At 49.1% G+C, this 22,311-nt stretch overlaps 1 protein-coding gene across 1 annotated transcript; it reads right to left on the bottom strand.

Annotated features, from left to right (window-relative positions):
- Positions 1-15,808: 15,808 nt before the first annotated feature.
- On the bottom strand, positions 15,809-21,860 carry LOC135376050 (uncharacterized). The gene is made up of 4 exons (XM_064608652.1): positions 21,470-21,860; positions 20,633-21,424; positions 17,088-20,585; positions 15,809-15,912 (listed from the first exon to the last, which is right to left on the bottom strand). The coding sequence occupies exons 1-4, from the start codon at positions 21,858-21,860 to the stop codon at positions 15,809-15,811; spliced, it is 4,785 nt and encodes a 1,594-aa protein (XP_064464722.1).
- Between the last annotated feature and the right edge of the window lie 451 nt (positions 21,861-22,311).

Here is a 22,311-nt window from a genome sequence, read left to right as displayed (position 1 = left end):
ATCTACGCGAGGCCGATACATACGACCTCTTGATACCCATTATACAGAACCGCCCCAGATAAACTGAAGCGCCGCACGTGTAGCGGCCTGAAGAATAGTCCGCGGAGGGATGGATATATTGGCTAAATACCAATATTTACTCAGAAACCAAGACGCAGCAAGGCGCGCTCTGCAGGTAATGGGGAGCACGAGCTCTTTCAAGTCCCGGAGCACAGGAATATTACTCATATGGACACGTGCCCAGGTACTGGGAGATATTCCTGAAGGCAGGAAATCATACCCAAGAACGCGCATGGCATTCTTCACAGGAATACCAAAGGGTGCGGAGCACGACGGGATGAGGTTGACGAAAAGTAGTGCGCTTTTATCTCTATTGATCTGTGCATTAGAAACCCTAGCGTAGCTTGCAATTACCTGGAGAACATTCCCGATAGCTTCCTCGTCGGTCAGGATGAGAGATAGGTCGTCTGCATACGCAAAAAGCGGTAACGCGGATGTGCCCGGGAGGGCAAGCATCCGGGATGCAACCGAGGATGCGAGGGACTCTGAAAGCGGACCAAACACTAGGGCATACAGTGCCGGTGACAGGGGGCAGCCCTGGCGGACGCCAACCTTTATGGGGAAGTTAGCAGAGGTACCCCCATTGACACCAATGAAAGCTGACGCACCAGCATACAGTGCTCGGAACCACGCTATGATCTCGCGATCAAACCCACTCGCCTCCAACACACGGTACATGTATTCATGAAGCACACGATCAAAGGCCTTCCGTTGGTCAAAGGACACTAAAACACAAGGTAGCCGCCGACTATGTGCCCAGTACAAGGCGTCTCTTAAAGCCTGCGTATGAAGCGTGATGGACCGCTCAGGGACAGCACAGGCCTGGAAAGGAGGAATGACTGTACCAAGAACTGGAGAGATGCGTTGCAAAATCGATTTTGATAAAATTTTGTAGTCAGTATTAAGCAGTGAAACAGGATGATAGGCATTTGGGTCTTGTTTTTTGGAAGCATCCTTGCACAACAATGTGACAATGCTCTCACGCATGGACAGACAGATAGATGGATAGACAGAGGAGACGTCGTGCCAAGCACTGATTCAACAGAACTGTCAAAGACCTCCGAAGAGTGGACCAGAAGCATTTATAAAATTCACCTGGGAGGCCATCGGAATCGGGAGACTTTCCTCTGTGAAGAGCTTTGACGGCGGCAGTATATTCGTCCACAGAGAACGGAGCTGCAGTGAGCTCGATACGTCGTGCGTCCGGCAAAAAAGCTCGACCCTCGACGTCGGCAGGCTGCACGGAGTCAAAAAGCGCCATAAAATGATCACGCAGCAGTGATCGAACTCCATCAGGGTGCTCCTGAACCGAACCGTCGGTTGCAACAAGTTGCTCGATGACACTGGGAGGCCGACGGAGGTAACGGCCAAGTAAAAGGCGAGAGCAATATGCTTCTCGCGACCAGCGCTCGACAGTCTGTGCTGCCGCAAACTGGTCCCAGAAACGTAACCTCAGAGAGGCTAGCCTCCCTAGCACGTCCTGTATGGCTTGATCATTGCCTGGGCCTCGCTACCCAGGATGGCGTGAAATAGACAGCACTTGCCGGAGGTGCACAAATTCCTCCCGGCACTCCCTTGCACGCCTAGCTCTCCATTGACGAAAAAGTCTCGCGGCTCCTAATTTGTTCTCTTCCCACCATTCCGATCAACAAGGAACGCTTTGACGTCGTTGCGAAGTTCTGTGTCTCGCAGTAGCTCGGCACAAAGCCTCCAACAGCCGGATCCGCAGCGAGAACCTCGCAACCCAGTGAGCGAGAGATGCACACCCTCATGGTCAGAAAGATCTCCAGGGGCAAGCACATCACATTTCAAACCATGCCTACCCAAACAAGGAGAAGCGAACAAACGGTCAAGTCGGCTATGTGCACCCTGAGCATTGCACCACGTGTACTGGTAAACTCCAGGATTTATATGCGAAAATGCATCTATGAGTCCTAGGCCGCCAACTAATTGCAACAGGCCCTAGTTTACAGGCCTGTTTCCACTCCCATGACCGTCTCCCGCAATCACAAGGTTCGGGTTACCCACCATGAAATAATCAAGTCCCCTAAAAAATTCCATCTGTATTGGCATCGGAGCGGAAGACCAGCCACACAGACTGGCTCCCTCTAACGTTTCACACGGACTAAAGTAAGGCTACGTAGATGCCAACTCTAGAGCAATATGATCTCTAGATTAATATGTGTGCTGGACGTCACCATGCAACGAACGAAGACTCGCGGAAAGCTGCGAACGTGACAACGGCACACTGTACTTGGCCACCTAAAAGTGAAGCATATACGTACCTCTATCATCTTCAAAGAGGACCGAAGATGTCTGCCACCGTCTTGCAAAGTGCACAGCTCCCAGCACAGCTCTCTCTCTACGAAGAGCGCGACGAACCCCTGCTCGAACAAGATTTAGCACTTCTGCTACACTACGGATGCGGCCACCCTGTGCTGCAATGCAGCGAGAAATCCACACCTGGTAGTTAATCTCAACTGCCAGAAGGAGGAACTGTTTCCTATCGCGATGCGGGACGGGAGGCTGAAAGAGCGTTTGAATGACAGCCCACCGAATGTGTGACACACCGAACAGGACTTCAACTTTGTGCCATAGAGTATCGGGCACAAGGCACTGATGAAACGCGTGTTCCGCAGTTTCGTGACAAGCACAGAATGGACAGAAAGGAGTGGTGACTCCGTACCGAGCCAGACGGTCCCGAAGCGGTAAAACGCCGTGTGCCAAGCGCCATTGCAGGCTAGCCCGACGTGCGTCGAACCAGCCCGCGGTGACAAGACGCCAAGCAACCTGCCGGGGCACACCAAGGCCCACAGCCGGCGGAGGCATGGCAAGAAGCTCCAAGAGAGATTTGTACAGTCGCTTCACAGTCCAGGTAGAAATGCGTTCACCTGGGTAGGACTCGCACAGGCGCCGCATGGAGGAGGCATACTCCCTGAGGTGAGGTGCAACAAACTCAGACCGAGGCCTACTCAGCGAAAAAGCCGAAAAAAACCTGACATCAGGACCCAGGAGGAACTGTAACAGATCATGGGCAGGGTGGCAGGGCTCCATGAGCGCATCGAAAATACCTTTAAGACCAAGGGCGAGACACTTGGTCTTCATATGTGGAACCCATAGACCACCTAACTCCCGCTGCAGGCACATGCGGGCGCGTGACACCCATTCCACGCTGCCACCCCAGATGAAACGAAAAGCTGTGCGAGTAGCAGTTACCAAGATCTGACGAGGGGGAATAACGACACTGCCATGGTACCAGTACTTACTGAAAAACCATGAGGCGGCAAGACGGGCTCGACACGTGATAGGGAGCACCAAACCTCTGAGATCAGCGAGAACGGGGACACTGCGCTGGTGCACCCTCAGCCATGAGGACGGCGACAGTCCGCAACTATTAAAGTTATATCCTAGTATGCGAACATCGTCTTTAACAGGAATGCCAAAGGGCGCAGGGCACGAAGGGGTAGCATTAAGGAAGAGCAAAACACTCTTCGCCCGATTAATGCGCGCATTTGATACGTTGCCATAGGCATCTAGAACACCTAGGACAGCGGCAACAGAAGCTTCATCTCTAAGTATTAGAGATAGATCATCCGCGTACGCAAAAAGCGGAAGAGCTGTAGAGCCAGGTAGTTTGAGCATACGTGAAGGGAGGAAAGTTGCAAGAGACTCCAAAAGTGGACTAAAGACCATGGCGTAGAGAGCAGGAGACAAAGGGCAACCTTGCCGCACACCGGACTTTATTGGAAAACGGTCAGACAGAGCCCCATTTAGCCCAATCGTAGCTGAAGCTCCGGCGTACAGAGTTCTGACCCAGTCAATAACCGTAACAGGGAAACCAAAAGCGTGCAGGACCTGGTACATGTACCCGTGGTGCACCCTGTCGAAAGCCTTCTCTTGGTCAAAAGAGGCCAAAACTGCAGGTTGGATGCGACTATGAGCCCAATAAAGGGCATCACGCAACGCAGAAGCGTGGAGCTGGAGGGACCGTCCGGGGACAGCGCAGGCCTGCCAAGGAGGAATAACAAGGCCCAAAACAGGAGAAATTCGTTGCAATAGCGCGTTAGAAATAATCTTATAGTCCGTATTCAATAGAGACACGGGCCTATAAGCGTTCCGGTCGAGCCTGCGAGACTCGTCTTTGCAGAGCAAGATAATAACGCTGTCGCGCATGGAAGGACACAAGAGACCGCCCGCCAAGCAGCTATTGAAAAGGATTGTCAAAGCACGGGACAAAGTCGACCAGAAGCATTTATAAAATTCGGCAGGAAGTCCATCAGAGCCGGGAGACTTCCCAGTGTGCAGGGCCTTGACTGCAGCCGAGTATTCAGCTCGCGTAAAAGGGTCGGCACTGAGAGCAAAGTGCTTTGCACAAGGCAAGAAAGAGCGGGCCTCCTCAGTGGGCAGGATCGCAGCGTCGTATAGGGTCGCAAAATGTTCTCGAAAGAGCGACCTAATGCCATCGGGCTGCCCACAGACAGACCCGTCAGACGCCGACAGCTCCCCAATGACACTCTGAGGGCGGCGATAGTAACGGCCAAGGAGGAGGCGGGAACAGCATGATTCCCGTGACCAACGCTCAACTGACTGGAGCGAGGCAAAGCGATCCCAGGCCTGCATTTGCAAGGCAGAAATCCTTCGCAGGACTTCCTGTATGGCCTCGTCATTTCCAGGGCTCCTAGACCCCGGATGGCGCAGTATAGATAGCACCTGCCGTAGATGCTGCATTAGCTGCCGACCCTCACGCGCACGTCTCGCCCGCCACTGACGAAAAAGCCTCGCGGCCCCGATCTTCGTCTCCTCCCACCAGCCTGGCGTGAAAGGAGGGGACGCACAACGAGCCTCAAGCCATGATTTCACATCATTGCGAATTTCAGAGTCTTCCAATAGCGTGACAGGCAGCCTCCAACATCCTGATCCTGCGCGATAATTGCAGAAGCCATGAAGGACGAGAGAAACCCCCTGATGATCCGACAGATCCCCAGACGGAACAACAGCACACACACTCATGCGCGACACAAGTGCGGGAGACACGTAGAAACGGTCAATACGACTATGTGCACCACGAGAGTTGGACCAGGTATACTGGTACTGCCCCGGCTGCAAGTGCGTGAAAGCGTCCACAAGACTTAAATCCCGGACCAACTGAGACAACTCCGCGTTTATAGGGCGACGACCACTACCATGGCCGTCAATGCAGCAGTTGAAGTCTCCCGCAACAATTAGATTGGAATTGCCAAGAAAGAAGCAGTCGAGACTTCGAAAGAACTCGGCCCGTTCAGCCCGCCGAGCTGGGGCATACAAATTAACAACTCGAAGGGATGACCCGCCGAGTTGTAATTCAACAGAAATGACACGCCCATCATTATCACGATCATACCAGCGTACGTCGCCTCGAAATGAAGGAAATAATAAAATTGCAACACCAGACTGATGCGGAGATCCGTGGCTGAAGAAAGGGCGCACCCCATAGTCTGTTACTAAGTGCCTAATAGTCCATGCCGATAACACGCGGGTCTCCTGAAGCAAGAGGACATCAACACCTAAACTACGTGCCCACTGAATAACGGAAAACTGCTTTCGGCCGCTGCGAAAGCCCCTGCAATTGAGCGTTGCCAGAGAGCAGGCCATCAAAAACCAAAGGCAAAAGAAGAAATAACTCATTGTAGCATTAAAGAAGCAACTGGCAACAGTGCCCCAGATGCCACAGGGAGAGACGCCCGGCGCTTGACTGCGGTGCGAGACATTTTCACGCCCCGACCATCATTGTCAACACTTCCTGGTTGCAAGCCACTGGGCGAGCGCAAAGCCCCTGAGCCCGTTACACCACTCATCGCATCAGAACCGAGGGCAACCACAGAATCGGACACCCTCCTCTTAACACCGTGGCGGGACTCTACCGCTGCATTGTCCGCACTAACTGCGCTTTCCATGCTCTCCAGCGACGAATCACTAGGAAACCACGGAGTCTCCGAACCTCCCACGCGCCCTGACCCGGCCTCTCCCTGAACGACGATCCATAATCGTGTAGAATTACGGCGGCAATCACCGCAAACGCGAAATTCGAGTCTAGCTACTGCTACATACCATCAGTGCCAGTTATCCAACTTTGCTGGTGTGGCGGATGCGTTTAGAATAAAAATGTTCGTCACTGCCACTCCCCTCGCGGTACGCGATCACGACGACACTTGAGTTAAATGGTTCTGGTGGCAGCATTCTGTGAAATATTGTATCGAGCGAAAAAGCTCCCTTTGCCCCGAAAACGTTAAACTTGTTGGGAGGATAAGATAACCAATAACATAAATTACCAATGACAGCAATTTGGTATAATCACGTGCCTATTTTAAGCCTGGCGAAACGACACTTTTTAAGAAAATGGTTTTTCAGAAATCTTCCCGGTAAGATCCAAAGGAAACCCCGAAAACATGTGTATTTGTTAAAAAAAAAGAATGGCCAACTTCATGGGCAGGCTTCCTGTGGCATCTCAGCGTTGTTCAAACCAGAGCGTCGAACGAAACCGAAACCGAAAATCGGAATTAACCGTAATTTTTAGCTGGAACTCAACCGGAATCGAAGCTTAATTACTGCGCCACCTTGGAGCTGAGCCAGATCCGAACCAATATAAAAACTTCGGTTACGGGATCGGTTTCGTGTGGGAGGGTGAAGGAGGGGGGGGGGGGGGATTCGAGCAGTCTGTCTGCTTAGATTGGCTGCCCGTTGCTCGTGGAAAGGATGAATATGGTCCTATAATTTTGTTGCATATCAGAACCTCGAACAGGGTCGCAACCGGTGTAGAGCCTCTGAGCCGGTTAATCGAATCGATATATGTGAGCTCTCCGATTCAGCTCCGGAGCTGAACCGGAACCGAACCTTTATGGCCGAAGCCGAAGCCGAAACAAACCGAAAAATGTTTCGGTTCGACGCTTCGTTTCAAACACATACTGTGTACAAACTCTCGCACAGGGACTTCGCCTCTGGCACCACCGTAGCGGTATGTAGTGACGACGACACTTGAGTTTCGAAAAGTGAAATACCAATGTTGATTATAGCGGTATGAGGGGTGCTGAATCTCTAGTGTGCCATAGTATGAACTATCGTCGTGGAAGTATAGTAAGACGATGATTTTGAAACAGTTTCTGAGTTAAGCGGCATGAGAGTCGACATATAGGCTGAATGTGTACAGAGCAGAATAGCGAAACCACAAGATAATAGGGTAGCTGACGCCCTATAAACTGACACACTTTGACAAAATACTCGTCACCATGTCTCAGTGAAGATGTAAATAGTACTCACAAAATTCAATGAAAAAACGCAGACAATAAGTTTCGCGTAATTGACTGGTTATAAGAATGGACACGACGGAAATAAGCTTGCCGTTGTCAACTCCACCTATTGTCGTATTCAACGAAAGAACGGGATATCTGGAGCAGACTTTGCAGAGAGTTAGCATATTCTTGTTACATTTCCGTTATATCCGCTCAGGACGCGCAATAGGGCAGTGTACCGCCTCAGCGGCGGTGAATCGCCCTCGTCCTCATCATCCTACGTATGTGTGCGTGTGTTGTTACATTTTGCTTTCGTGAAATGCAGCTGTTACCCGAAACAATATATACGTACAGCTTTGTGCCAAGGTTTCAAACGCACTGTTTTAATCTGGTTGACGATATCGGGAGAAAAAAAGACTTCCGAAATGCCGCTTTGAGCTTAAACATACCGGGTGTCTCACGAATGACTCTCGGCTACCTAGTTCGTACACAGGTGGCGCTATTCAAGGGTTTTCTCTTCAGTGAGCATTCTTGAGACATCGGTCCAGTATTAAGCAAAGAGTGACTCATCAGCTACGCTTATTCAATAAATATAGTTCCTAACTCCTAAGTTCTACAAAGGAGGCTTTCGGAACCCCGCGGGGTGGGAGGTGGGTTGTTGGCACATGACAATTTGCAGCGAAGACGACAAAGGTAACACAAACGCAGACAGCGAATGTGAAACTTTCAACCTTTGATCATTACCAATCTTTACACATGAAAATTGGTTGAAAGTTCCACGTTCCCTGTCCGTCCATCTGTTGCTTTCTTCGTCTTCACTGGTGACTCTCTAAAGCTGCCCTTGCGTCTGGTTTTTACTGCATTGGTATTACTAGTACATTCCCACCGAAAGTTCCGTGCAAACCCTACATGGTCGATTTGTAATATGGTGCCTTCAATGCCAAAAGCAACGGTCTAGTTGAGTCGCAGGTTTGGTAACCTCCCAAGGAAATTCGAGTGAGGATCCTCAGAGTCCAGGGGACTTGAAACGGAGATTTTTGGCGCGTTCTTACCAGCAGTTGTTAATAAGTTCCTGCCGAATAGACTAAGAAATTGAACTGACTGACCTCCAGTGCGACCCACTGATAAGAACAAGGCAGACAGTCGACAGCTGAAATACTTGTGTTAACAGGCGCAACAGCATAAAAACGAACGTAAAACAGTACTCTGCTGTTTCACATGTCCCGCAGGGCGGGCAACCGTCAGAGCGAGAGATGTGAGACCGGCGTAGTTCTCTCGCGGAGAAGAATACCTTCGTGGACCATTGAGTACTGGCGCGGGCTGCGGGACCCGACTGCAACTCCCTGACAGCCGGATCAAAACGGAAGGATAATTCTATTGTTGCGAAAAACTCACGCGACCCCTAGCGTCGTGGTAATCGTTGGACGACGGTTGAGTAGCTTTTCGCTTTGCTTTATGTTGTCTCCCTGGGCGACGTACGTGTGACGCTGGCAAGGCTTTCCATTTCTCACTTGCCCTCTCCCCCTCCGCGCTCCGCTGGTTTGCCGGTGTCGTCTTTCGTTCCTGTCGAGTGAAATCAATAAGAAAACGAGGAAGTTTGTTCCTGTCACACAATAAGCTTTCTTTTTTTTGGGGGGGGGGAGGGGGATAGGCATTTTTAAGTTACAAATATGGAGTTTGCTGTAGGCCAGCCACACACGCATATGAGATTAACATCGTTTCTGAAGTTCGAGTGCTATGGCGAAGCAACTTTCTGTTCACTCATAGCTGATGTCTCAAGTGTAAGATTTCACAGTAGAGCAACCGTATATTGACTGCACAGGTGGACCCACTGACAGATGCAGCATGATAGAGAACAGGTCCATATCTCTTTTCTGCTTGCGTAGGCGCCTCTTGACCCGTCACAGAGGGACTTATGGCATCTGGTATGTCGTTAGATCAAGGTCCTTCAACCGCTCAGAGTTGCTTGCCCATGCAGATGCTTTTCTGATGTGGATATGACTTGAGTGCTTATACCTGAGCAAGAAAGATCAGAATAGGAATCAGAAACGTGAAAACCATCAGCACTCCAGGAGACACATAGAAGCGAGACAGGCTACTGTGATGGCGACGGCAGTTGAACGAAGTGAATTCGTATCTGTCGCCATGAACATGAGAGCTGGCATCAGTTTAAAGGGACCGAAAAGTGAATATAAACCTATCGAAACTTTATGTTCAGCGAAAAGCTTGAACCTTCAAAAGTTCGAATATCAAAGAACTCCGCTGAAGTCGCTGTAGTTTTTCTGTAATCGAATTTTCCATAATTGCATGTCCAGGGACCTAGTAGGAAACCGTGCAGTCTGTCAACAATTGCATGACCCCGCGCCATCTGTCGAGGACGCATGTAATACGCGCACTTCCGGGCGCTTATCCGGCGAAAACGAAAATGGCAGTGGGCATTCGTGGCCACTTTCTACGTCGAGAATGTCGAGCCTCTTGAACATGAGTGCGCATGAATTTCACATTCGAGAACTGTCGCGCACACAGTACTGTTGTTCGTGCGTTAGCGTGCTGGAAAGTGTGTTCTTCGCAGCAGAAGATTCCTCGTCCAGAGATCAATCGGAGTCACATTCGTCCTCAGCAGTAGCTCACCGTGCCGTGAACATGGACTGCTTTGTGAAAATTCCATGTATCAGGGAGAAGCACTTGTGCAAGCCGAAACAAGCGCTGGTTTTTCGTCGTGCTGGTGTTCATGTGTGAAATGCAAACCGACGGATACTACGGATGGATAATACGGTTTTTGCTACCGAGAGGCAGAGAATGCGTGTGAAAAGAACAGACGATTGCATCAGAACTAACGAATATTTCGAAACACTGTGCCTTGACACCGAAGTACTGCAAGTGTCTTTTACATACATCCGAGAAACCGAAGAGCATAGCAACATACACGGCAGCGCCGTGTGGTCTTTACGCGCTACTTGAACGGCAAACTGGACGGAAAACCCTTATTTCCGCAGGAAATTCCGTTATACCACCTGTCGGCCATTCACAAGAAGGATATGGGGGTGCTCTGAGAAAATACAATAGAAAGTACTCCACTGGATCTCGATCTGCGTCATGCATGCTATTAGGGATGCTTTCCCATCAGTGCGTTGACCTGTAGAAAACGTTATCAGCAGATTTTCATTTCTTGTTTGCTGCAAGTTTTTCTCATTGCTTTTTGTTTGCTGTCACAGCATATTATAATTACTAGTTTGTTCCTGGAGGGTTAAATAACCTGTGGGCATAGATGTATTTGTAGGTTATACTCATGTCTCAATTGTATATGTGAGGAGTAAGTAAGACAATTTTCATCAGTGTCATTCAGCTGAACTGTGTTCATAACCTTTTAGTATACTTCTTAGTGACCACGTTTCCAAATGTCAACTAATAATTGAACCAGGATTTAACACTTAACTTTGCGAAACGGAGTACTTGTAACTGATTCATTATCACGTCACCAACTAACATTTGTAAAGAAGGACTTGAGGGCTGACTTCCAAGTATTATTAACTCTTGATCTGGGTTCAAAGTTAACCATGCACCATTGGTGTGCATAGTGCTCCAAAATGGCTAAATAATTTATTGCATAAGTTTTCTGTTACTGTAATTCAGATGTACATTTGTAAAGTACTTTTGACAGCCCTGCAAATTGAAACTGGCTTCAGTGTACACTACAAATGCATCGTAACATTTAATTGAAATATAATATAAGAGCAGAAGCAACATTTTGTCACAACTCAAACTATATCTTTCTTTTTTATTGTCCAGGGACTTAGGAAACAGAGTTGGACTTCCTGCCCTCTGATGTTTAGACATACTTGATAGAGTTGTAAAACCTGCAACAAAATAAACGAGAAGTATAAACAGTTTCGTCTTTCCCTTTTGAATTTAACGAGCTAGTTATATTTTACCATTTGTTCACTTTTGTATTCTCTGTTGGTGAAAAGATTACAGGAACAATAATGCTGCAGATCAAAGAATGACCTGTCATCTTGATGAGGATCAGAACATTTCTTCAGGCATGCTAAGTGAGACAAAAGAAATGTACAATGAAGGTTGTACAAAAACAGCAAATCTCCGTCGACTAAAACTTTATATATGTGGATGTTACCACATCGTGTAGTTTCCATCCAAAAGTAGGACTAGGCAAGGTTGTTTGGTAATTGTTGGTAAGTTGTTGGCATGTTGATGTGCTATACCGTTACAGCACATCAATGTTGACGAGGGGCAAACACAGTAGACAGCGTGATGGCTGCAAACTCAAGTGAAGATTTATTCAACAGAACAAGAAACCGAAAGCATGAGTATAGAGAAAGGCAGTGCCATGCAGTGTATGGTGAATCACATTAATCTCCGAAAAGGTAGGATCGGAAAAGCAATAAAGAGAAATGACAGTTGCGTCCTAGATAGGGGAACTCTGCAAATTTAGGACCAATATGATGTGGTAACCTTGCATGGCTCACTGCAGCTCTGACACACATTGAACAATTCCAGTAGTGGGGCTTCAAAGACAACGAACGTTTGCTGTTTCACTGGGCATTCAAGTGTAGAGGATGCATCTCTAGAAAATTAATTAGCGTTCCTTAGTCATAAAGTCATAACTACATCTCAACAGGAAGTATTCTTATACCCTTCAAACAAGCTAGTAGTTCTTATCGGTTTCTTCTCCCCTTGTTGACGTCACACTAATGTTCTGCACCTGTCCAAAGACTAAAAAAATGTCGCAAAGTCTGCAACACGTAACAAATCTAGTGGTTCCATCTGTGGACTTTGCGTACCTCCTTTCAGCTATTTCTGTCATGTCAACTTCAGTGCCTGGATCACACACACACGAAGCAGTCTTGCGCCACTTCAACACTGGAAGGCCCCTAAAATTAAATTTGTTGATGTTGACAATGTTGAGTACGGGACAAGTAGGATAACATAAGTGAAATGGAATACGTCGTCGCTATATTATAATTTATACATGTGTGACGAATGGTACATACCTAAGACGTTGTGTTGAACTCGTCACCTCGGTGAAGCAAAATCACTGGGTACTGAGCATCAGTGTGCTTCGGACGTCTTCGCAATTCGCCTTCTACGGCATCTTCGTAGTCATCGGCAGCAAAATGAGAACAGCACACACGACACGACTGCTACATCTAATAACCGAGTGTTTCGAACCACATTCGCTTTCGCGCACTCTCCTGTTAAATCTTGTGGTAGAAAACTCCCGCCGCCGATGGTGAACAAACATGATTTTTGCATCCCGGAACACCAAAACTACACCAGGCATATGTAGGTCTCTCGAATAATTGACACAACCACGACGAACATGTCATTCACTTCTCTTCGCGCAACCAACACGACCACCCACGACGTAAACAATAAACGCGATAACACAGACGGCCTTGCAGATGGCGCGGCGGATCGTAGCTCGTAGCGGCGAAGTAGCTGAATGCTTTATTAACGTAAAGACTATGGAAGTGAGCGTCATTTTTAAAATGGCGTTTAGCTGTAAGATAATGTGCGTCAGCTTTGTTCTTTACAAAATTAACTCTCACGTGGTAAGGGTTGACCAATCCCTGGGAACCTTGGACCTGAAACCCAAGTTGCTCTTTTTCGCCGTTCGCTGGCAGCACCGTCCATGTTCCGGCCATCTTCAAAATATTTATACATAAAAAATATGCCGAATTGAGAAGTAATGCTTTCTGTATCTTATCAAACAACGATGTTGTGCACGACAGTGGGCAAAAATATGGGGGTTATTTTTCACTTTTCGGTCCCTTTAAGTCAATGGCGTTCACAAGGCGTTCGAGTTCTCTGCACGCCAGCCTACCGTGTTGGCGGTCGATCGAGCAAATTAAAAATGCCTGCAGGTATCAAGTATTGGTTCCAAAGTGAATCGACGGAAGAAGTCCGATCGCTCAATACGACGTAGCCGCGCGTAAACATGTACAATTCGAAATCATTTGTCGTCAAGCTCAAGCTCCAAGATGCTACTCTCCCATCCGTATCGTTGTCAAACCACCGGGTGGTTTCGCCCAGTCGGTAGCATCCAGTCGTTTGGCTCGCTTGCAAAGCAAGGAAACAAAAAGAACATAATAAGAGCACAAACATACAATTAATAGATAGTCAAGTGACGTCAGGATCGTCGGGTATCGCCGATGGTTTTGAGCACTTTGTTGAGGTACTATACAAAGGTGCAAAAAAGTGTCGTTTCCGTAGCTGGTGGTATGTAGTCTTCGTTTGACGTAACGTGTAGTGTCTCACAAGGATGCCTTCTCTCCCCCGCGTTGTATGCCCTTGCAACCAACCCCCTCCTTGAGAGACTGCGTTCTGTCCCAGTTATCGTAAGGCTGCCTAATAAATGTCCACCGTTGACGATGTCTCCATCAGACTCCGCGGGAGAGTTCCCTAGAGCAAGTGTTGCAAGCATTTGAAGACTACGGTACAGATTCCGGAGCAAGCTTGAACAGATCCAAGAGTGTCGCTCTTATTTTAAAAGCTTGTCCAACCTACGGTGCACCGTTTGAATCCCTGTAAGACCTCAGGTTAAAATCCTGAGAGTTGGTTTTGACAGTGCAGCGGTCTCTGCAGTCAACTATGTTAGAGTATTCAGCCTCTATTCAGAAAATTTTCCGAAACAGAACCACGAGCGATATTGCCTTGACGACCCCGGCAGGTAATATATTCTATTCCCTCGATGCAACGAAACAGGAAGAAGGACGGACACAGAAGACGCGCTAAGTTTCAACCAGGTTTATTACAACTGACGTGGAAGACCTTCATAGGCACATGTATCGTCCGGTTATCCAATGGCAGCGTTATCCATACCGGTTTTGGCTCCCAATTGGCACATCACGTTGGTGTGTGTGGATGTGAGCCGTTGTATAAAGACACGAAAACAATCAAATTTCCAAAGGACCTGCACACACGCCACGTAGTCGAATCAACAGCGCTTCTCACAGATAAGCAACTTGGCCTTATCAACTCAAAAACCTGGTATGTATAACGCTGCCATTGGATAACCGGATGATGCATGTGCCTATGAAGATCTTCCACATCTATTGTAATAAACCTGGTTGAAAGTTAGCGTGTCTTCTGTGTCCGCCCTTGTTCCTGTTTCTTAATATCTGTTTCTTTTTATCTCCTTAATTAATAAAGAAAATTCTTTACGCTGAGTGCGCGGAACCGGCAACCGTTCTACGAGCCGCACGGTGGCCCAGGGAACAGTCGAGAGCAGAAGTACTTGTGTTAACGCGCGTCGTGGAAAAACAGGAACGTGACAACGCCCAAAAGAGTGCTCGACCGTTTCACACATTCCGCAAGAGGGGCAACTGTGAGTACGAGAAATATGAAAACGGCGCAATCGCTCGCGAAGACGAAGAACATCGTGGGTTATCTTCCACTGAGGACAGGCGCGGCGGGCATTTAGCTAGCCCGCAGTGAATCGACGCCAAGGCAGCTTCGTCGCCACCGCAGGGGCTGCGGGACAGGACTGCAACTTCCTTATAGCCGTATAAAAATCGCTGATAGCCCATAACTGGATGTCAGCGTCAGGAACCTTGAGTCGTAAATGTCTTACAACATCAACGGAGTCACTGTATTGGTGAGGCAGGACTGCCTCACCAATCATAAACATCAGACAATCATCAGGCAGTCATCCACATCAGGCCATGCCTCGAAATAAATGCACGATTGAGGTGCAAGGTACTTGGCGAGCACCACCGACAACGCTAAACGCCCTGGACACGTGCACGGTGCAAGCGGAATATCGCGACGCGAGAAAAACGGAACGCGTGCCTAGTGACGGCAGTACCGATTAGTGGTGGCGGCGTGGCAACGACTCCTAGGAACCACAAGCAACTGTAGTACAGGTCACTAGCAGGTGAGCGCGAAAACTGATGGGCAAATCAACGACCTTAAGCTGCCGCAGGACAGCTCTGCAACGATAAAACACGCGTGGTCAATTTACGCTAGATATGCCTGTGCAATCGAAAGTCACACCAAGAGTTTTGACGTCTTGCCTCACTGGAACAAGGACAGGAGCTCTGCAGGAAGGCTGGAGGTTCAAAAACAGTGCTGCACTTTTTGATCTATTCAGTCTTGCGCCTGAAACAGCTCCGTAATCTTCAAACGCCTTCAAAACAGGCCCTAGGGAACACTCGCGGCGAAGGATCACACAGATTTCATCCCCGAACGCAAAAACAGGTAGAGGGCATCCATTGGGCAGTGCCAGTGTAACAGGAAGCCAGCACGGTCTCTTGTGTAGAAGGTTGATGGCGATGGCGTACAAGGCGGGACAGAGAGGTCATCCATGACAGACCCCACAAGTTACATAAAAGGGGGACGACAGGCGGCCAGCGAGAGAGACAACGCTCCTAGCGCCCCTATTACAACGTTTCCACATACCTCACCCAAGCAATGGCGAGCCCGTATGCCGTAGCAGAGAGAATAGGTATTTGTGTCGCGCACAATCAAACGCCTTGGATTGATCGAAGGATGCCACCACAGCGGGGGATGACCACTTTTAATCCAGTGGATGGCATCGCGAAGAGCGACTCTATGAAGGGCTGAGGACCTGCCGGGGACAGAACATGATTGGTAAGGATATAGCACCTTCTCTCAACAGAGCTGAAACGCGTAACAGAAGAATTTTAACTATTATTTTATAATCGCTGGTCTGTAAAATATAAGCATCTCCAGTTTCCGAAGCTTGTGTTTACACAGAACAACACCAACACTCTGCGTACTAGGGGATAGCAACCCCTGGGATAAGTAGATGTTAAAAACCCGAGGCATGCAAGAACCAATTACGCTCACGAAGCGCTTGTAGAACTCAACCGGGAGGACTTCAATGCTGAGACACTTTGCCCTCGTCATTGAGGAGACAGACGCACAAACGTCATTTTGCGTGTGCGGCCCTGAGTCCATATGCTCTGTTGTGAAAACCTAAGCTTCCACTCAGAAAAAGAATGACTGGCAGCACTGCTCTATAAGACTATCTTTAATGGACTCCGTAGAACATCGTCCAACAGTAAAAAAACAAAACAAAAATCCAACCGTAAGCAGGCGTACACAAAGACGAAGAAGCTCACGTCGTTTTCCTCATCAACTCTTAGTCCGCAAACCAAATAAAACCACAACATCCTCCCCCCAAAAATGAGCCAAAGTTCGTCGCTCATTTTTCTGCTGTTTCTAACGGGTACAGTAGCTGGACGGGTCGTCGAGTCAGCCTTCCAGATACAAGTCGCAGTTCGCAAGACCGCACTAGGTCGTCTCGTCCTCTGAAAAGCTGGGTTATCCGGGCCAGTCTCCACATGTGCCGCGGAACTTTATCCTATTGTACTAGCACAACATCTCCTTGAGACAGTCTCGTTGTGTTGCTTTTGGGGTCCGACTGATGAGCTGACCACAATTCCAGGAGATACTCATGCTTCCATCTCTTCCAAAATTGGTCAGCCAACTTTTGTCGATGTGTTCATCTTCTACTGACTACCGTAGAATTTGATCGAGGGACCACAGTTGTGGCAGAGACTTCATGAAGCGCTGACAAGTTTCTCCCGATCAGTAGATGTGCAGGCGTTAAAGCGCTCGGCTCGTCAGGCGTAGAGTGTAGATAGGTAAGTGGTCGTGAATTGACCACTGCTTCCACTTCGTGAAGTAATGTAGTCATTTCTTCGGATGTCAAACATTGACGTCCGAGTACTCTTCTCAAGCAAGTTTGCACCGATCGCACCAACCTTTCCCACATACCGCCCCACCAGGCAGCTCTTTCGACAATGAATTTCCAGCTGATGCGATTCTTTGCGGCGAAGTCTTGTGCATCCGTACTTCTAACAACAGTCCACAGTTTTTTGATGTCCTGGGCCGCCTTCTTGAAAGTGAGCGCGTTATCACTGTAAATTGTAGAAGGTGCCCCGCGTCTTGAAATAAATCTCCGAAAGGCCATGACAAAAGAGTTGGTTGTCAAGTGTGTAACTAGTTCGAGGTGCACAGCTCTTGTTGTGGCGCAAGTGAACAGCGCAATGTACGCTTTCGCCGAACCCGAACTAGTCTTGAGATACAGAGGCCCAGCAAAGTCGATGCCGGTGGTGTCGAAAGGGTGAGTTGGGTTGAGGCGCTCAACGGGCAATGGAGCTATAGGGGCTGTTGCCTTAGTCGCACGGAGTCTCCTGCATACCTTGCAGCGGTAGAGGGTAGATTTGACTAGCTGCCTCGCTTGAGTTATCCACCATCGCTCTCTCAGTATCATCAATGTTGTCTGGACTCCGCTGTGTAGTCCGCGTCGATGGACGCTGTCGACCAGTAGTGCTGATAGTGGGTGCTCTTTTGCCATCAGTATAGGATGCTTCACCTCTTCGGGGTTATCCGAGTACTGAAGTCTTCCCGATAGACGCATCACACCCTTTCCGTCTAGGTACGGTCGTAATCGTGCAATCTTTGATCCCTGTGCGATCTCTCTTCTCTGTCGGAGAGCGAGGAACTCCTCCGGATATGATTCATTTTGCGCCCGCCGAATCCAGAACATCTCAGCCTTCTCAACTTCCATAGCTGTCAGCGGGCCCGTAACCTTCGACGTCGCACGGCTGTTCTCTATGAATCTCAGTATCCACGCTGTGATCCGTATTATGCGTTGATAATCGCTGTACTTTCCGAGGTCAAGCAGTGCAGGAACAGTTGCTTGGACGTACGTCGTCAGTATAGCTCCACGTTTCCTTTCTTCTTCGATGTGGCTGAGGTCACCACAGCCATTTTCAGTAGATATTGGCCAAAATTCCTCACTTTTAGAAAGCCATGGCGGACCCTCGAACCACTGTTTGTCCCCCATTAATGCTGTGACGGGCAATCCTCTCGTTAGCAAGTCTGCCGGATTGTCGCTCCCTGGACAGTGCCTCCACTGAGACTTGTTGCAGCCTTCTTGAATTTCAATAACTCTGTTGCGAACGAAGGGCTTCCATCTGTTCGCGTCGCCTCTGATCCAGTTCAGCGTGACCGTGGAGTCAGTCCAGAAGTTGATATTACACTTGGCCAGTTTCAACGACGACTGTAGCAGTTTAGAAATGCGTACACCTATCAAAGCTCCCATCAACTCCAGGCGGGGAAGGGTGAGCTGTTTAAGCGGCGCGACACGTGACTTAGCGAAGACCAGCCGCACCTTAGTTTCTTCCGTGTCGCTCACAGTTCTCAGATATGCACATGCTCCATACGCGTGTGGCGATGCGTCCGTGAATATGTGAAGCTCGCAGCAGTATCGTGTACCTGTCTTCGGCAGCACACACCGGTCCACAGCGACGTTACACAGCTTGGGCAGCTCGGAACACCATAAGCGCCAAGAGTTTGCCAGATCGCTCGGGAGTGGGTCGTCCCAATCCAACCTTGTCTTCCACAGCTCCTGAAACAGGAGCTTGACGCGAATGGTATACGGTGAAAGAAAGCCTAGCGGGTCGAAGACTCTTGCCGAGGCCTGCAGCACGGACCTCTTAGTTTCTTGCATGCCAGCGATGACATTTAGAAGTTGATTTGCGGAAAACCTCAGTTGATCATCGCTTCGGGTCCACACCACTCCCAGAACCTTACTTTGAGCCGGTTCTGCAAACGGCTTTTCCTTTTCGGTGATTAAGGCACCGCTCTTACGATCGAACATTGATTGTAAATCTTCGGCGTTAGATGTCCATTTTGTCAAATTCATGCCCGCTTGTCTCAGCACGTCCTGAGATTTCTGGACGATCTCCAGGGCTTCTTTCACTGTGGGGGCACCAGTAAGGAGGTCGTCCACGTAGAACGACTCCAATAGTAAGCTGGCCAGCTCCCTGTCAGATGTCAAAAGGCATTTGAAGTGGTGCTGCAGTGTAGCACCCAAAAGAAAGGGGCTTGCTGTGGTCCCGAATGGCACTCGCTTCATCCTCCAGCATTCCACGTCTGGGCATTGTTCATTCGGTCTTGGAGTTTCGGAAAACCACAAAAACCTCAGTGCATCCCTGTCGTTCTTACGAATTTCTACCTGTAGAAAGGCCTTCTCTATGTCTGCCGTTAACGCAATCTTGTGTCTTCTAAACCGCAATAGAACGCCTACCAGGTCGGCGTTCAACTTCGGCCCTTTCTCCAGATGATCATTCAGAGACGTCATCCCTTTGCTATGGGACGACGCATCAAAAACTATCCGGACTTTCGTAGTTTCTGAAGTGTTTCTTATTACGGCCCTGTGAGGCATGTCGTACCGAGTGTTGAAGCTATTATCGTCTTCAGTCACCTTTTCTGCATGCCCCTTATTGATGTAGCTTCTGATCGCTTCGTCGTACTGCGCCCTGAAGCCGTCTCTATCTAGCCGTCTGACTAGGCTCCATAGTCTGTCCTTCGCTATCTCATAGTTGTTCTCTAGGGCTGACATGTGTGCCTTCCAGGGCAAAGCTACTTCATAGCGGCCGTCCGTCATCTGAATGTTGCGCTCAAATTCCTCCAAAACCGCCGTGTCGTGATCTGTCTTGCTGGAGGCGTCGCCCGTGATGCCTAGACTTTCTAACTCCCAAAACTTCGTCAGAATGTCGTCTTCTGTCAGCGTTCCAACTCCAGCTCTCAACACGCAGACGGCTGTCGTCGACCGCTCGGCGCAGTAGCCTGATACTGAAGACGGCCCTTGAAAGGTCCATCCGAAAACGGTTTCGATGGCAACTAATTTCTCGTTGTTCTCGCATCTTCTGACATCACCGGTCAGCAACTTCCACAACTCGTCGCAGCCAATTAGCAGTCCAATACCACCTTCATGTTTCACACCCGGAACTAGCATGTCGTCAGCGATAAAACTTCCAGTGTGGCGAATAGCCTTCACGAAGTCGTCGTTCGCGGGAGTCTCAGCGAGATCTTCGCAGATGAAGTCAATTGTGGTGGCTTGAACGACGTATTCTTTCGGGTGATGCTGACTCCTGAGTCGAACCTCGACTACTTTGCATCTGCGTACGCGTTTCGACGCGGTTTCGTTGGCAAAGGTGTTGAGCTGCAGTGTAGTTTCCCTAATAACTCTTAGCTTCAATTTCCTGGCTATGTCGTCGCGTATGAAAGTCCTCTGACTTCCACCGTCGATAATGCCTCGGACAAGTGCACCCTCCTTATCTGATGACGCCCACGCTCGGAATGTCTGAAGTAGCACTTCCGTATTTTGTTTCTTTGGCACGCCGTTCGCTGCCGTGACGTTTGTCGTGGTCACCACCTCGTTGACTGTCGTCTTGGGCGTAGTTTCCTTCGAAGTGCCACAGACTGACGGTGCGTGTCGTCGCCCGCAATGGTGCACGGCTTTTTCATACGGCAGTCTTTAGAGCGATGTCCTCTCTTTGTGCAGCGGAAACAACGCATTTGACGTGTCAGTTTCTCCAACTTTTCCGGCATTGGAAAATCCGCTGGACACGTTGCGGTCTCGTGGTCGCCAGCTCCGCAGAAGACACACTTGGTATCGACTCCCACCGCTGCATGAAGAACCGCTCCAGTTGGTACCTTTCGGTTTCTCGATCCTATCGGGTTGCGTTGACCAGTTTGAGAATCATACCGGGCTTTGAGTCCAGAGAGCTCTCGGCTTTCTATTTCCACACGAATGAAACGCAGCACCCTTGAGAGCTCCTTCTGCTCCTTTGCCTCGATCCCTGTGTTAGATTCAGAGCGATCCAGTGCTGATCCGTCTTGATCGACTCCGTTGTCTTCAAGTATTTTTGTGCCGTATTTTGCCATCCGCTGGTATTCCACAACCATATCTGTGGGTAGTGATGACAAAAGGATGTCAACCATCATGGAGGCATAGCTTGTAATTGGCACGCCTAACGCACTAAGTCCTCTCATGTTCGCCTGAACGTGGTCATAGAGAAGTCGAAGCCCCAATAGATCACACGTCGACTTCACCAAGGGTAGCTTCCTCAGCCTGGTCAGGTATTCCCTCTCGATTCGTGCGGTATCTCCGAAACGCTGCTTCAGGATGTCCACTGCGTCGTCGTAACACGACTCAGTGGCTTGCAGACCTCGAATCACCGATGCAGCATCTCCTTTCAACAGTGTCCTCAGATACTGAAATTTCTCTATTTTCGACAGCCTTCCATTCTCGTGAACAGCTGTTCGGAACTATTCCCAGAAAGTCAACCACTTTGTCAACTCGCCTGTGAAAGTGTCAAGTTGTAGCTTCGGCAACTTTATGCCACCATGGCTGGGCTGGCTCGCTGTAGTAGAAGGCGCAGCTTGAAGTGGCGTGGCGGCTGTAGAGGGCCTCTCCGTCAGCAGAAGTTCATCCAATCGGGCCTGGACTTCTCCAATGGCATTCGCCGATTGTTCCTCGTAGTCGATAACTGCTTCATATTCGGCAGCGAAATCATCTTCCTTGATCAGAGGTTCAATCTTCTTCAGGTCGCCTTCGTTAGCTAACAGTCTGGCCAGTAATCCTTTAAGCGAAGTTGTACTAACTGTTTGGTCGCTGCGTAGTTCGACGACCTCCTTCACCAGCTTGGTTACTTGTGCACGCCGTGCAGCCCTCTTATGCTTCAGACGTTCCATGCTGACTGTCTTCTAAACGAAAACTGAAGTCTAGAATGCAGTGCCGTCAGTCTCCCGGGTTTCGGCACCAGATGTGTTGTGAAAACCTAAGCTTCCACTCAGAAAAAGAATGACTGGCAGCACTGCTCTATAAGACTATCTTTAATGGACTCCGTAGAACATCGTCCAACAGTAAAAAAAACAAAACAAAAATCGAACCGTAAGCAGGCGTACACAAAGACGAATAAGCTCACGTCGTTTTCCTCATCAACTCTTAGTCCGCAAACCAAATAAAACCACAACATGCTCCTTTTGTTTCGCGTGCAATGGACACTCTCGGCTGACAACAGCTTCGTCGCGAGGTGATTCCAGTACCGTGCACCGCTCACGCTTTGCTTCCTGAATGTTAGCGGGATCAGTTAAAATTGAGCCGTCACCTCACCTTCGGTGTCTGTGTCGCACCATCGGACGG

Source organism: Ornithodoros turicata, unplaced genomic scaffold (assembly GCF_037126465.1).
Source record: "Ornithodoros turicata isolate Travis unplaced genomic scaffold, ASM3712646v1 ctg00001005.1, whole genome shotgun sequence".
NCBI classification, from domain to species: domain Eukaryota; kingdom Metazoa; phylum Arthropoda; class Arachnida; order Ixodida; family Argasidae; genus Ornithodoros; species Ornithodoros turicata.
The sequence above is the reverse complement of the archived record's forward strand: the minus strand, read 5'-3'. Positions and strand labels throughout refer to the sequence as shown.

Excerpts from the sequence above, each read along its gene's own strand:
- LOC135376050 (XM_064608652.1), bottom strand. The coding sequence starts at position 21,860 with ATGGAACGTCTGAAGCATAAGAGGGCTGCACGGCGTGCACAAGTAACC. Across the intron at positions 21,425-21,469 it reads ACAACTTGACACTTTCACAG|CTGTTCACGAGAATGGAAGG; the intron begins GCGAGTTGACAA and ends AGTTCCGAACAG. Across the intron at positions 20,586-20,632 it reads ACATCGCTCTAAAGACTGCC|TCTGTGGCACTTCGAAGGAA; the intron begins GTATGAAAAAGC and ends ACGCACCGTCAG.